The sequence below is a fragment of the Gymnodraco acuticeps genome, unplaced genomic scaffold, assembly GCF_902827175.1.
Source record: "Gymnodraco acuticeps unplaced genomic scaffold, fGymAcu1.1, whole genome shotgun sequence".
Taxonomy (NCBI): domain Eukaryota; kingdom Metazoa; phylum Chordata; class Actinopteri; order Perciformes; family Bathydraconidae; genus Gymnodraco; species Gymnodraco acuticeps.
The window spans coordinates 341,886-356,239 of NW_022989750.1; the positions used below are offsets into that span (position 1 = coordinate 341,886).

Below are 14,354 nucleotides of genomic sequence, written 5' to 3' on the forward strand. Positions count from 1 at the left end.
ATTTCCTTAAGACTGTCTACAAATTAATTTACCCTGCAGAGGTCTTTGTTGTTTTGATCCCCGGGAATAAGATCAGAGTGAGAGCTCTGTCTCCATTAACGATCGGCTCTACAGTGCGCACGTCACGCGTTGCGCGGCGCAGGGAAGTCCGTCACCGTCTCACCGTCTCTACTGTTGGAGCTTTCGAGGTTCTGATCGGTTCCATTTTTGTTTTTGTTCAAACTCACAATCTGTGCGTCGGCTTCTTAACCAGTTTTCGATCAAAACAAATACTGTAAGGATTGTGTTCATCTTGAGACGTACACCGGAAAGTGCTCAGTAAAGCGAAAGTTGAGAGTCGAGATGAGTGTGGAGGCGTACGGGCCGAGCTCCCAGACCCTCACCTTCCTAGACACCGAGGAAACAGAGTTGCTAGGAGCGGACACCCAGGGCTCCGAATACGACTTCACCGACTTCACCCTTCCCAGCCAGACGCAAACTCAAGGCCAGACCCAGAGCCAGCTGGACAATCAGGTATGTGGCTTTCATCTTCACAGGAAGCAACAATAAAGCGCGGTTTACCGACGTTAGCTGCAGTTAGCTAGGTTAGCTCACCCTGCGCTGCATGCTAGCCCGCTATTATTGGACGTTAGCTAGCTTTAGCTTTAACCGTTAGCTCACGGCTCGCTAAAGAAGCCCGCAAAAATAAACTCATAAAGTAATCTTAGGTGTTTTATCATGTCTGTTTTGAACTATTCTAAGTAAACTATGCATACTGGTGTGACTTTAAAGACCAAATGTAAGCATTAAGAGCATTGACAGCGTGTCAACACAGTATGTATCCTAGCTGCTAGCTGCTAATGTGTAGCATTGAGTTTGTTTGGTAAAGCTTGTGCTGTGCTACAGGTTAATGGTCCTGATGAGGGTCTTCACAACGGTGGAGTGGATGACTCCGTGGCCAAAGCAAGCCAGCTGTTGGCCGAGCTCAACTTTGAGGAAGATGAAGAAGACTCGTACTACACCAAAGACCTGCCTCTGCACGCATGCAGGTACACTGACTCCATGTCAGGATGTCGCTTTATCACTGAGGAAGTGAATTCAGTACACGAGTGTTGTTTTTATACTGTAATTAAAGTTATAATATTTTGTTTAGTTACCTATCTTACACACTACATACAAGGCATAACCCAAATCAATCCATGTTAATAACACTCAGCAAGTGTTGGCTAAATAAGTACAATGCTGGCACATAATCCCTTGAACAGAAAAGGATCCACAACTTCACGTTATGATCCTGTAAGCAAACATAAATACATTCATACACGTAGTAAAAGGGTTTAGCTTTAAAAGTGATCAATACATTTATTATCTTTATACAAAAACATAATTACATTATACATTAATTAGAAAATGTATCATCTCCCAGCCTTGGGATAGATAGTGTTAAAGTTCATAAACATAACTAGGTTAGTAGTATTAATACATTTTACGTTTTCAAACATCAAATACACATGTGACTTTTAGAAGTTAAGTACAGAGAGCTTTATAAAATGTAGTTTACTATGGAAATATTTGTTATGACATGCTACAAACAAGGACCTACCCCTTTTGCTTTGCTCTATGCCTTGCTTTTGGTTACACATATTCTCGTATCTAATTCTGCATTTTTTCAGATTCTGTCTTTGTACATTGTTGTTTTTCAGCTACTGTGGTATTCATGATCCAGCGTGCGTGGTGTACTGCAACACCAGCAAGAAGTGGTTCTGTAATGGACGTGGTAACACATCTGGCAGGTGTGTAGTCCTATTCATCTTCACATGGACATAAAAACACTACAATTTGAACACCTGATGAATTGTATTCAATTATAAAACATACATTACGATAAATGTAGAATGTTTTAATGTTATCACCAAAATCACAAATAGCCAGACTTTTGCCGAACATATTCTGGTGAATGTGTTTAAAGAGAGATCTGCAATGTAATGTTTGCAGACCTTTTCATTCCAAGTGCATTGTTAGGAAAAAAAGTGTGGTCCAAGTTTATGTCATATATGCTGTTGACATTACCATGCAAAGAATAAATCATTGTATGTTTGAAACTGTAAAATAGTCTTTCCAATTGCCTGTTTCTGGTCTGTGGGTCAAAGGGTTCAATTTTGCATCTATCAATACTTTTAAGCAGCAACATTAACAGGGCAAATATGGCTGAGATCAAATAGTTTTAAAGTATTTTCCATTGTTTGATTTCCAGTCACATTGTGAACCACTTGGTGAGAGCCAAATGCAAGGAGGTGACGTTGCATAAAGATGGGCCGCTGGGCGAGACTGTGCTGGAGTGTTACAACTGCGGCTGTCGCAATGTCTTCCTCCTGGGCTTTATCCCGGCCAAGGCTGACTCTGTGGTGGTTCTTTTGTGCAGGTAAGTGCGACTTTTGCAAATATATATATATAATATCAATCTATGGCAGGAAGATTAATCCAATAACTGTAAAAGCCCCTTACACACTGGCTAAGTTTCTGTCTGTATTAACCGTGTTTCTCTCTGCAGGCAGCCCTGTGCCAGCCAGAGTAGTCTGAAGGACATCAACTGGGACAGCTCACAGTGGCAGCCCCTGATCCAGGACCGCTGCTTCCTGTCCTGGCTGGTAAAGATCCCATCGGAGCAGGAGCAGCTTCGCGCCCGTCAGATCACTGCCCAGCAGATCAACAAGTTGGAGGAGCTCTGGAAGGTACACAGCTGACAGGCTAGAGGCTTTTTCTCACGGGTTGCATGTTCAGAGGAAAATCGTCGCCACAACTTTTTAAAATTGAAGTGGCAAGCACAAACTTAAGGTTTTTTAGTAGAACCGGTTAACTGCAAATAGAAACCACCGGTGGCATCGCCGTTTTAAAGGCTTTTGCTACTATACAGTGAATGGAAGAACCTTTTATGAACATTGTTTGTTTTGACTTTGTGTCCTCCCAGGACAACCCCACTGCCACCTTGGAAGACCTGGAGAAGCCTGGAGTGGACGAGGAGCCCCAGCATGTGCTGCTACGCTATGAGGACGCCTACCAGTACCAAAACATCTTTGGGCCTTTGGTCAAACTGGAGGCTGACTATGACAAGAAGCTTAAGGAGTCCCAGGTACCTGATCGGCACTTGTAATTGCGAACCTTTCAAATCATATACTAGTGTTTCTCTTCCTTAAATGTCCATGATTTTATGTGAAGTGCAGTTTTTCAGATGAAATAAAAACATTGACTGCAATGAGAAGTGTTTCTGGTGGACGGCATTTAGCTTAAACACATCATTTTTTTGCGTGTCTATAGGGTTACAGAATGAATGCCTTTTGCCAGTTTTTTTTGTTGATTTTATATGTATGTTTCTCCTTTGCAGACTCAAGATAATATAACAGTCAGGTGGGACCTGGGGCTGAATAAAAAGCGGATTGCATATTTCACACTGCCCAAGACGGACTCAGGTGGTAATTCTACGAGCTTTACTTCCTCCCAGTGGTTCTGTGGTACAGATAGAGCCCCACCCATCCTCATTCAGTCCTGAGAATTGCACGCAACCTCCCAGACCCTCCATATTTTGGTGGCATGTGTGCTTTGTTTTGTTTTTGCCTCTGTTTTTGTAGTGGGTCTTTGTGCGTGCACGGTACTGTATAATTTTGTTTATGATCACAGCCCATCCTCCTTAGTTTATTTGTGAGTCCTTTTGGGCATAGACAGGTCGCTAACTTGTCTTTATATCACTCCCAGATATGCGGCTGATGCAAGGTGACGAGATCTGTTTGCGGTATAAGGGAGACCTGGCCCCGCTGTGGAAAGGCATTGGTCATGTCATCAAAGTCCCTGACAGTATCCTTTACACCTTTTATCAGTTTCATCATCTATTGCATTACAGTGTCTGGCTCGTTACATTGGCACTAGTCCCTAATGGCAAGGTACGGTATTGTCTATACAACTGGACTAGTATAGACAACATAAAATGTACTTCCTTAACGGCTTGTGTTTGAAGACTATGGAGATGAAATTGCCATTGAGCTGAGGAGCAGTGTTGGAGCACCTGTGGAAATCCCGCACAACTTCCAGGTGGACTTTGTGTGGAAGTCCACATCCTTTGACAGGTAGGTGTTATTTTTTTTTTCTCCCACAAATAATACAGGGAGCTTAATTGTTTTCATTGTTTACCCTCTTCACCATCAGATGTGCAGTGATGGATTAGTTAGTGACTCACATTTGTGTTTCTGCAGGATGCAGAGCGCCCTGAAGACGTTTGCGGTTGACGAGACCTCCGTGTCTGGTTACATTTACCACAAACTGCTGGGCCACGAGGTGGAGGATGTGACCATCAAGTGCCAGCTGCCAAAGCGCTTCACTGCCCAGGGCCTGCCCGACCTCAATCACTCACAGGTCAGACCTCACAAAACTTCTGTGATTCCTCCATTATTTTCAAAGGTCTTCAAGATATTACAGCAGGCAGAACTGTGTTGACTCAAGCAATATCTCCACGTGTAGCACGCCCTTTTTATTTTTCTGGCGGCAGAGTGATACTGATTTGTGCAAAGGAATTTGATGTTATAGCTGATATTATAACAACATAGACCCAACCGATTGCTTTATTTAACTTATCTAATTGTTATAAGTTTTGATAAACAAAGGTAGTTTGTGTGCAATACTTTATTAAAGCAGATAGAAGATGTAATCTGTTTTAGTTTAATTATTGGATTTTGATCTTTATTTGCAACAGTTAACACTTGACTAAATCCTCTTTTTTGTCTGATCAATGTATGTTCAGGTGTACGCTGTGAAGACGGTGCTGCAGAGGCCCCTCAGTCTGATCCAGGGTCCTCCTGGCACTGGGAAGACGGTCACCTCTGCCACTATCGTTTACCACCTGTCCCGACAGGGCAACGGGTAAGACACATAGACTTGCATATGGAGACGCTTAAAGAATCCTGTAATGTTATATATTTTTTAATTTCCATTAACTGTATTGTACTTTACTTTTCCTGTCCTAACTCTATGGTTTGTATGTGTGTTTGTTTGTTTGCAGGCCAGTTCTGGTTTGTGCTCCCAGTAACATTGCTGTGGATCAGTTGACTGAGAAGATTGACAAGACTGGACTGAAGGTCGTCAGGCTGTGTGCCAAGAGCAGGGAGGCCATCGAGTCACCAGTATCCTTCCTGGCTCTGCACAACCAGATCAGCAACATGGACAGGTCAGTGGCATGTAGGGAAATTGACTGTGTACAAATACTCATTTCATACCTCACCGGCCACCTCCATATTTTTATATATATATATCTTCTTTTGTCACCTTGACCTTGAATTTCACTAAGTTCTCTTCCTCATATTCATTAAATGTATGTGCCAAAAAGGACAAACAAGATTTGAAATTGGTTACAGTGATCTTGATTTCATTTACTGGGGATTTTGGAAACTGAGAAAATGTCGGGTGCTGGTTTCTTTTGAGATCTAAACCTGAAACTGATTGTGCCCCCACGGAGGGGCATGGAACAGTGAATGGGGGGATTATTGAGGGAGAGACGTGAGGCAATGATAATGCATAAGGTGTATCATTACCTTATACACAACAGAAAATGTGTGTATATGTAGTTTGGTCTGGTCACCAATAGGCACTAGCTGTGTCTCGCAACTCAGGGACAACATTAAGGTTCTACAATAGAAATAGAATCAAAAACACCTGTCTGAAAATCATTATGATGTTAAGCTTTTCTCAAGTTGAAGTAAGACAACAATAGTTGTATGTACATCTATTGGTAAATTGCTCACAGGAAATGAAAGCAGATAGTTCAGCATACTTTTCACACATGAAATAATGGAGCTCAAGTTGCAGCCTGCAGCTCATAAACTGACTTCATGGCAACATAATCCTTCCTGTTTACAGAACTCAACTTCCAAAGCTGGCTAAACTTTGAAAGCTCCTACACCAGATCACAGAATAATTGAGTATGTTCATTAGTGTACGATTTTAATGTCTGCTTTCTGTAGTCACCCCGATGTGTCCTTGTCTCCCTAGTATGCCGGAGCTTCAGAAACTTCAGCAGCTGAAGGATGAGACCGGTGAGCTGTCGTCTGCCGATGAGAAGCGTTACAGGGCTCTGAAGCGCACCGCTGAGAGGGAGCTGCTCATGGTGAGGAGGAGCTTTAAATGGTTAATCCAAAACAGCCTCAGGTTGAAACTCGGCTTAGAGACCGGCTACTGCTTATGCAACATGTACTTTCTGGTAAGCAAAAATAGCATTTACAGAACAGTTGGAACCATCAGAATTACTAAGTGCTATTACGAGGCATCCTATTACCGAATGTTTTGGTAACCAGGAAGGACCTGTGCTATTAATATCAATATGGAATTAATCACAGGAGGAGACCCTCTTGTTTTTCACCAAGGTATCAAGACTCCTTCTATTAAATAATTGTAACTTCCTTTTTGTTGTCCAGAATGCTGATGTTATCTGCTGTACCTGCGTCGGCGCTGGAGACCCTCGTCTGGCCAAGATGCAGTTCCGCTCCATCCTGATTGATGAGAGCACCCAGGCCACCGAGCCAGAGTGCATGGTGCCCGTGGTGCTTGGAGCCAAGCAGGTGAACAAGCCATTAGAAACAACTTGTTCACAAAGCTTGGGCCCAGAAAATCCTACTGTTGGTTTACTGAGCAGCTCCAAGAGCTGCTTTCACACCAAGTACTTAGCCGGTACTTGTTCCCCCTGAACTCTTTAGTCCCTCGAACTGTCCTAGTAGATCGCGTTCTCACCGGAATAAGTCCCTGAGGGAGCATTAGGCAAAAGAAGCCGCTGACGTCACTTCTTCTCCTGCTTTGGGTTCACAAAACCTTTCAGAGTTTTACGGGGCGTGGTTTACAATTCGCCCAGCCAATCAGAAATTGTTAGTGTGGCCGACACACCCCATGGATATATAATAAGAACAGGATACAGCCTCGGAGGCGGGTCTCGTTCTTTCCTATGAGAGCTGCTCATTGGCGCATGAAGGCAAAATGGCCCAACTTTTGAGAGCGAAACGTCACAGATTACCCAGCATGCCTGGCTGTCAGAGCATAAATACCCGTATGTGCGCTCATAGAGCATGTGCAGTTGAGTTGCCACTTAAGCCCCGCCCCCCGAGCTCCCACTCTCTGCTCACTAGAATGAATGGAGAGAGAAAATAAATCTATATTCGGCTTTTAGTGCTCTTACAACTTTAAGGACCGAATGATTCTAATAAAATAGTTCATACTGGGTAGTTTATTTAGTTTTTTAAAAAATGATCCGTATTTCCCCGTGTTAGTCAATGGAAAAAAGTCTTTCTGGGCCCAGTGACGTCACGGACTGATATGGAAGTTGCAGTACAGCCGTTTGGAAACAACGAATGTTGGGCACAGAGTCCGGCGCACTTCCTGGGGGCTTGACACAACCACAAACCATTTCCTCCTCAGGAAAGTACTACCTCTCTAGCAGGGACTATCTGGGGTTGAAAAGGTTTGCGCGAACTAGGGACTAGTTCCAGATCCTTTTTGGTGTGAAACCAAATCTCTCCCCCCTATCGGCCTAGCTCGGGGGAGGAAAGTACTCTGGTGTGAAAGCGCCTTTTCGTCCCTCGAACTGTCATAGTAGATCGCGTTCTCACCGGAATAAGTTCCAGAGGGAGGATTAGGCAAATGAAGCCGCTGACATTACTTAAACTTTGGATTTGGGGACTGGTTTCAGTAGAAGCGGCTGGGTCGCGTCTTCCGAGTAAATCGCCAGAAGCGCAGACACCTCCTCATCACCCCACCACTCCCATGTTTTCTTTTGTGTTACTATAAGTTAGTCTCTCTCCGTTGGTGCACTGGGCTAATGCGAGTAAATAAAATGGCGGCTTCACAAAACTCTTCGGAGTTTTACGGGACATGGTTTGCAATTCGCCCAGCCAATCAGAAATGTTTAGTGTGGCCGACACATCCACTAACCATTTACTCCCCTGGACTATACTACCTCGCTAGCAGGGACGATCTGGGGGTGGAAAAGGTTCGCGCGAACTAGGGACTAGGCCCAGATCCTTTTTGGTGTGAAACCAAATCTCCTCCCACCCCTATTGGCCTAGTTCGGGGGGGAAAAGTACTCCGGTGTGAAAGTGTGGCTGTTATCAAGACCTTTCCATTAATTTAGCAATTGAGCTCCTGTGAATACAAATCTTCTGACTTTCTGCTTTGCCTTAAACATGTCAATATAATTATATGGATAAATGACTATTTGAATGATATTCTTCCTCCTCCCAGCTCATTCTGGTGGGTGATCACTGCCAGCTCGGTCCCGTGGTGATGTGTAAGAAAGCAGCCAAAGCAGGTCTGTCCCAGTCCCTGTTTGAGCGCCTGGTGGTCCTGGGGATCCGGCCCATCCGCCTGCAGGTCCAGTACCGCATGCACCCTGCTCTCAGCGCCTTCCCCTCCAACATCTTCTATGAGGGCTCTCTGCAGAACGGAGTCACTGCAGGTTTGTTCACCACATTTATTTCCCCTGTGGTTATTACATCAGCATGTTAAAAGACTTTAATGTAATGAAATCATCATGCTCTCTTCAGCTGACCGCATCAAGAAAGGATTCGACTTCCAGTGGCCACAGCCCGACAAACCCATGTTCTTCTACGTGACTCAGGGTCAGGAGGAGATTGCCAGCTCCGGAACCTCCTACCTTAACAGGTAACATCACACATTTACTAGGGTTACTTTGCATAATTTAACTAAATAAATAATTCAAAATATACTAAGTGTATTGAAAAGAGGGTTGCCAAACACTGAGGGTGCTATTGTATATGTCGATGGTGAAGAAAGCCTCTTCCTGTCCAACATGATCGAAATGAAATGCTTAGATCACCTCCATAGAACACTGAAAGAGGGATTTCTTTCAAAAGTCTTCTTATTTTCATAAATGGACCTTGTTGAAGGGGGGGCCAGACTTCCAGACAAGCAATATTAAAACCAGTGCAGTGCATATTATTTTTGTTTGTGTTTTAGCTTTGGCAAATCCTAACCCTTACAACAACATTTACTATTCCAATGAACTTAGGATGTAGTTTCCCAGGGCTGAGCAGTACAGTTTTTCACTGATGCTGATATTTTTAAAGGACGGAGGCTGCCAATGTAGAGAAGATCACCACCAGGCTGCTGAAGGCTGGAGCCAAACCTGACCAAATCGGCATCATCACCCCGTACGAGGGTCAGCGCTCCTACCTGGTCCAGTACATGCAGTTCAGCGGCTCCCTGCACACCAAACTCTATCAGGTAGCACAAGCATCTGAGACACTATGGATCAGAGATGTACTTAACGTCATCCTTTGTACTTTCCTGAGCTGTCAATACATTCAAATGATTGGGATACATAAATGATCATCAGTAAAGTTGTTCTGTGGTGTTTTACAAAATCTCTTCCTTTGTTTTACCTATGCAATCTCTCCCTGATCTTCCTCTTTTCCTATCCTTCTATAGCAAGTGGAAATTGCCAGTGTGGACGCCTTCCAGGGCAGAGAGAAGGACTTCATCATCCTGTCTTGTGTGCGTGCCAACGAGCACCAGGGCATCGGCTTCCTGAATGACCCGCGTCGTCTCAACGTGGCGCTGACCAGAGCCAAGTAAGAACCTTCACAATAGATCATTATGGCACGCAGCCAGCTAATGGGTGTTTGATTCAGATGTTCCACGTAGAAGGGTAGTAGGGGTTAATCAGAGAATTTCGACAACCGTTCTGTGGAAAAATCTTCTTATGACTTTTTTGGATTGGATTGTGAGCACCCACAGTATCCACACTACAACAAGTGTAGTTAAAACCCAAATGTCTTTCCCATCCCTGAACAGCTGTCTCTGTGTGTTTTTATAAATAAAGGTACGGTGTGATCATCGTGGGAAACCCCAAGGCCCTCTCCAAGCAGCCGCTGTGGAACAACCTGCTGAACAACTACAAAGAGCAGAAAGTCCTGGTGGAGGGACCCCTCAACAACCTGAGGGAGAGCCTCATGCAGTTCAGCAAGCCCCGCAAACTGGTCAACACCATCAACCCTGTGAGTAGAACAGAGTAATGCTTGTGCACCCATGCTGTTTCGGAGGCAAACAATGTCACAAGACAAAACAAGCCAATTGAAGACATGTATTTGGACTCTTGTTAAAAATAAATGTTATTTGAAGCACTGCATCTGAGTATTATGCAACTGTATCAAATTGACATTGTCTGGTTATCTTCAGGGCGGACGGTTTATGAGCACTGCAATGTACGACGCCCGCGAGGCCCTCATCCCTGGCTCCGCCTACGACCGCAGCAATGCCGGTATTTATTTACTACAGGATTATTCAATTGTGGTTTTTTTATCAACAGGCTGCATAACAGTCCAGAAAAACAATACTGGACTAGCCTGGTTAACTTTGTAAAAAAAGCTGACATGAGTCTTGTCCTGTATGCTTTCTTTCAGGCGGACGTCCGTCCAACATGTACTTTCAAACTCACGACCAGATTGGGATGATTGGGGCAGGACCCGGTCACATGGCTATGAATATTCCCATTCCCTTCAACCTGGTGATGCCCCCAATGCCTCCGCCCAGTTACCTGGGGCAGACCAACGGCCCTGCTGCAGGTACAGTAAAGCACTGAGATGGCCCTCTTTGCTATGAAAGGGGTTAGTCGTGCCTGTTTCGACACCTGTCTTATTTTCTTTCTTTTTTTCCCCCAGGTCGTGGAGCGATGAAGGGTAAGCCTGGGCGTGGCGGGCGGCAGAGGGTCCGCGGGGCGGCCCACCAGGGGGCCAGTCAGGGTAACGGACCAAACAGCCAGGCCAGCCAGGACGGGGCCTCCCAGCCCTTCTCCCAGGGGCCGCTGACTCAGGGCTACATCAACATGAGCCAGCCCTCTCAGATGAGCCAGCCTGGCCTCTCCCAGCCGGAGCTCTCCCAGGTAACACCTCACTGCCACGTTTATGACATGCTCAGGATGAGTTACGTCAATCGAACGAATCTTTTATTGATTTCACACGTCAGACATGTTTTAGTTATTTTGTTTAGGAAAATGCAGTTCGTTTTCAAACTTGATTTTGAAAGAACATACTGTACCTATACAGGAATATGACAGTTATTGTCCAGCCTCTTGGAGACGTCTGATGTATTTAATTTGATTTAATATTGAGTGTTATTATAGTTTGGTTGCACTGGTCATATTGGTCCTTATTTAAATTGATCTAGAAATGAATAAGGACGAAATAATATAAATCTATATTAAATCATATATATTGTTTTGCATTACAAGAAATGAATGGTTAGTGCCATAGATCTCACTGATGAAGGTCATTATGTCTGCAATGATGCTTTTGTCCTCCCGTTTCCAGGACAGCTACCTAGGCGATGAGTTCAAGTCCCAGATCGACGTGGCTTTGTCCCAGGACTCTACTTACCAGGGTGAACGTGCATACCAGCATGGTGGGGTGACTGGACTGTCACAGTACTAGAGTGTAAGTACATGAGATAGATATAGTCTTTGTAGTCACAATAAGGCACATTTACACATACATTATTTGAGTTTCCCGGCCTTCGGCTCTTGCGTTAAATATAAAGTTATTTTCAAAATCACCTTTTGTGGTGTGGACAAAAGATTATAAGCCTGTTTTGTGTCTTGCAGGTATCTTTAAAGAAGGGAGCTAGGCTTGAGCTGAGCTTAGTTCATCAGCTTTTTAATCTGGGAAATAATAAAAACATAAAATGGATACCTGTTTTCCTCTGCTACAACCGAAGCACCACCGAGTGAAAGCGACGGGATAGCGAAACCAAACCAATGACCAGCGAGAGAGATAAGAGGGTGGAAGACGTAGAGAGCACGAACAGACGGGCATGGAGACGGCGAGAGAGGCCGAGTGAACAAGCGAGAGGCAGGGGCCGATGCCCGTGCAGTGTGAAGGAGGGGAGTCGAGAAGATGGCGGCATGTGGTCGGGCTGCTGAGGGAAACGGAGGGGAGATCTCAGCGGTCTCTCGTGGGAATCCAAATGAGGTTCAACTCCCAATAAAATAATCCAGCCTACCCCTTCAACCCACAGCCTCCAGGAAGTGTAGGAAAGCCATCTGATCTCCAGGTGGGGATCGACGCTTTCTAGCCGAATTTGAAGAACTTGTTCTCCAAACTTTGCAGGGGGCTTGAAAACAGAAAGCCATCGAACAGGAAACACAAAATCCCAGTGCTAAAAGTCAGTTGGTTTATCCACCTGAATCTCTGAAATGTGGTTTACCATGGGAGGAGACGGGCACCAACACTCTTCCAGTGGGCCCTAAAGCCTCAGCAGCCTCAGAAGGAAGCAGCAGTCGACACCCTCTCGGAGAGGAAATATAAACACGGTTTCCGTGCTTGAGTCTGAGATTAAAGAGCCTTGAATTGAAATACCTTTCACTTGCCTTGAGAACCACTGGCTCTTTCACAAGGTCTTTGACAGCTGGTTTGTGACCACACGTCAGTGGTGCAGTGGCACGGGGATTTCAGACTGTTTTTTCAAGGCATGACAAGCGAATCCCACCGGTATCGCGATCATCATGGGACAGTTTTTTCTTCTCTGAAGTACCTTTCCTATCACAGAGCACAAAATTGCAAAAAGGTCATCGAAACTATCAAACATGACCAGCATTGAATATTCAACTCAATGTCATTTGATGTTTCAGCAAAAGGCTTTTCCTTATTTTGAATCTTTTGAAAGCAGGCGTTGTTGATGTCCTGCTGTGCTTCATGACCAGATGTCTTTTTGAAAACACTGTGTGTACGCTTAGATTGGCAAATGCTCGAAAGCTTTGCGTTGATAGATTCCTCAGGGGGTTGTGGGCGGTCCACACTCATCAGAAATATCCCTGCTTGAGGTGAAAGAAACCAAACGAGGGTGAGAGAGGGATGATGGTAGTTGATGCTTACAAGTGGCCGTGGCAATCAATCCACCACAGGTAGGGAGTAGAAAAGGAAGGTGGCTGAGGGAAAGGAAATGTGAGTTTCCACATCTGGAAGACTAGCTGAGGTTATTTTCAGGGGTTGAGAATGCTGATTGAAACATTACTTTAGGACTCTTCTGTCCATATAGATTAGGTAACTTGTAAACCCATTGTTATAAATACAAATAAATCACAGCATTTTGATTTTTGTGAATATTGTTCACATAACAAGCAATAGTCAGGCTGATGGCCATATTGCTAAACCACACACATGTAAAGAGTGAATTATCATAGGTAATTGTATCATACATAATTTAAATATTAATGTGATCTGAAAGATCTTTAGTTACTGTGTGAATAAAAACATGACTAGACCCTAGTTACAGTGCACATGCCATCCGTACTGATAAGATGGTGAGAACAAACATGAAAGTGAGTGAGAACCTGAATCAGTGCCTATAATAAATCACCTTCATATAAACGGCTGCAGCACAAGCATGAATGTAGTTAAAATCAAACTACCAGCAAACAAACCTTCCAGGCATCAAGAGGGCTGAAGAAACCCTCAGGAAAGGACTTGTTGTATTTTTATTTTTTTAATAAAATCAGGCCAGGTAAAGTCAGTTGTTTTAGCAGCCAGGTACATTCTCAAAGGATGGGCATATAAAAAAGCCACCTTCCTTCTCTTGTAAAAAACGAAAGCTGGTAGAATTTACTTTACTTTCTGTGGACTTGTGATTTGTGCGAAGCTGTATCGCCTGCTTTATGTATTCCTTGTAGAGTTCCTCTCCAGATTTATGTTGATCCTAACCCTCTTCCTGGAACACTGAACCTGATCCAGAGGAGTCACCCTGTGTGTCATGTTTTGTTCAGTTGGATATTTAGCCGTTTTGTGTAGTTTTACTAAGATCTGTTTGCTGACAAAAGGAATGAGGCGAACTCTGTTTCCTTTTCGGGAGTTTTGTATCTTCTCCTCAATGTCTGAGAAATTGTAGTTTTGTAACTCTTCCAGGAAAGATGTATTTTATTTGTTGTTGTTAAACACAGTAAGAATGTACTCCAGTGTTTCTCACCTGCTTCTTATTTCAGCAGACAATCATGTTGCTAGTAGATGTGGCCATGTTTAATTGACTTAGAAATTGTGTTTGAATCTCTTTAGTGCAATGATTTAATGTCACAGATCGACCCGTTCCTCTGAATCCTAACATGTAATAGCTTTAAGAACCTGCTGCCGTAATATTATTGCTTTGGTGTTTCCTTATCTTCTGAGCCATGATGAATTTCAACATGTAGAGTGATCATTGAAGTAATTCAGTTGTTTGCATCCATTCCCTTGATTCTGTCTTCAGGCAATGTGATGTTGATATCTATTTGAAACGTCTTGCAGTGAAGTTTCATCACATGGTGGTTCCTTGTTTACCTGAATCAATAAAGGCTGTCAACTTGA

General features: G+C 43.9%; 1 protein-coding gene across 2 annotated transcripts; it reads left to right on the forward strand.

The window, feature by feature from the left end:
- The first annotated feature begins 118 nt into the window (after positions 1 to 118).
- upf1 (UPF1 RNA helicase and ATPase) lies at positions 119 to 14,354 on the forward strand. Of its 2 annotated transcripts, XM_034202582.1 has the most exons (24): positions 119 to 513; positions 886 to 1,028; positions 1,683 to 1,772; positions 2,234 to 2,401; positions 2,531 to 2,711; positions 2,948 to 3,109; positions 3,362 to 3,449; positions 3,730 to 3,828; positions 3,986 to 4,097; positions 4,224 to 4,383; positions 4,769 to 4,887; positions 5,027 to 5,191; positions 6,013 to 6,127; positions 6,435 to 6,578; positions 8,248 to 8,461; positions 8,550 to 8,667; positions 9,093 to 9,249; positions 9,454 to 9,596; positions 9,848 to 10,022; positions 10,204 to 10,285; positions 10,428 to 10,589; positions 10,686 to 10,906; positions 11,334 to 11,456; positions 11,624 to 14,354. In XM_034202582.1, the coding sequence occupies exons 1-23, from the start codon at positions 343 to 345 to the stop codon at positions 11,451 to 11,453; spliced, it is 3,309 nt and encodes a 1,102-aa protein (XP_034058473.1). In that variant the 5' UTR covers positions 119 to 342; the 3' UTR covers positions 11,454 to 11,456; positions 11,624 to 14,354. The 2 variants fall into 2 exon arrangements, with proteins under 2 accessions (XP_034058473.1, XP_034058541.1); XM_034202650.1 differs by lacking the exon at positions 11,624 to 14,354 and having other exon boundaries at positions 3,989 to 4,097; positions 11,334 to 11,453.

Excerpts from the sequence above, each read along its gene's own strand:
- upf1 (XM_034202582.1), top strand. The coding sequence starts at position 343 with ATGAGTGTGGAGGCGTACGGGCCGAGCTCCCAGACCCTCACCTTCCTA. Across the intron at positions 4,888-5,026 it reads CTGTCCCGACAGGGCAACGG|GCCAGTTCTGGTTTGTGCTC; the intron begins GTAAGACACATA and ends GTTTGTTTGCAG. Across the intron at positions 8,462-8,549 it reads GCAGAACGGAGTCACTGCAG|CTGACCGCATCAAGAAAGGA; the intron begins GTTTGTTCACCA and ends TGCTCTCTTCAG.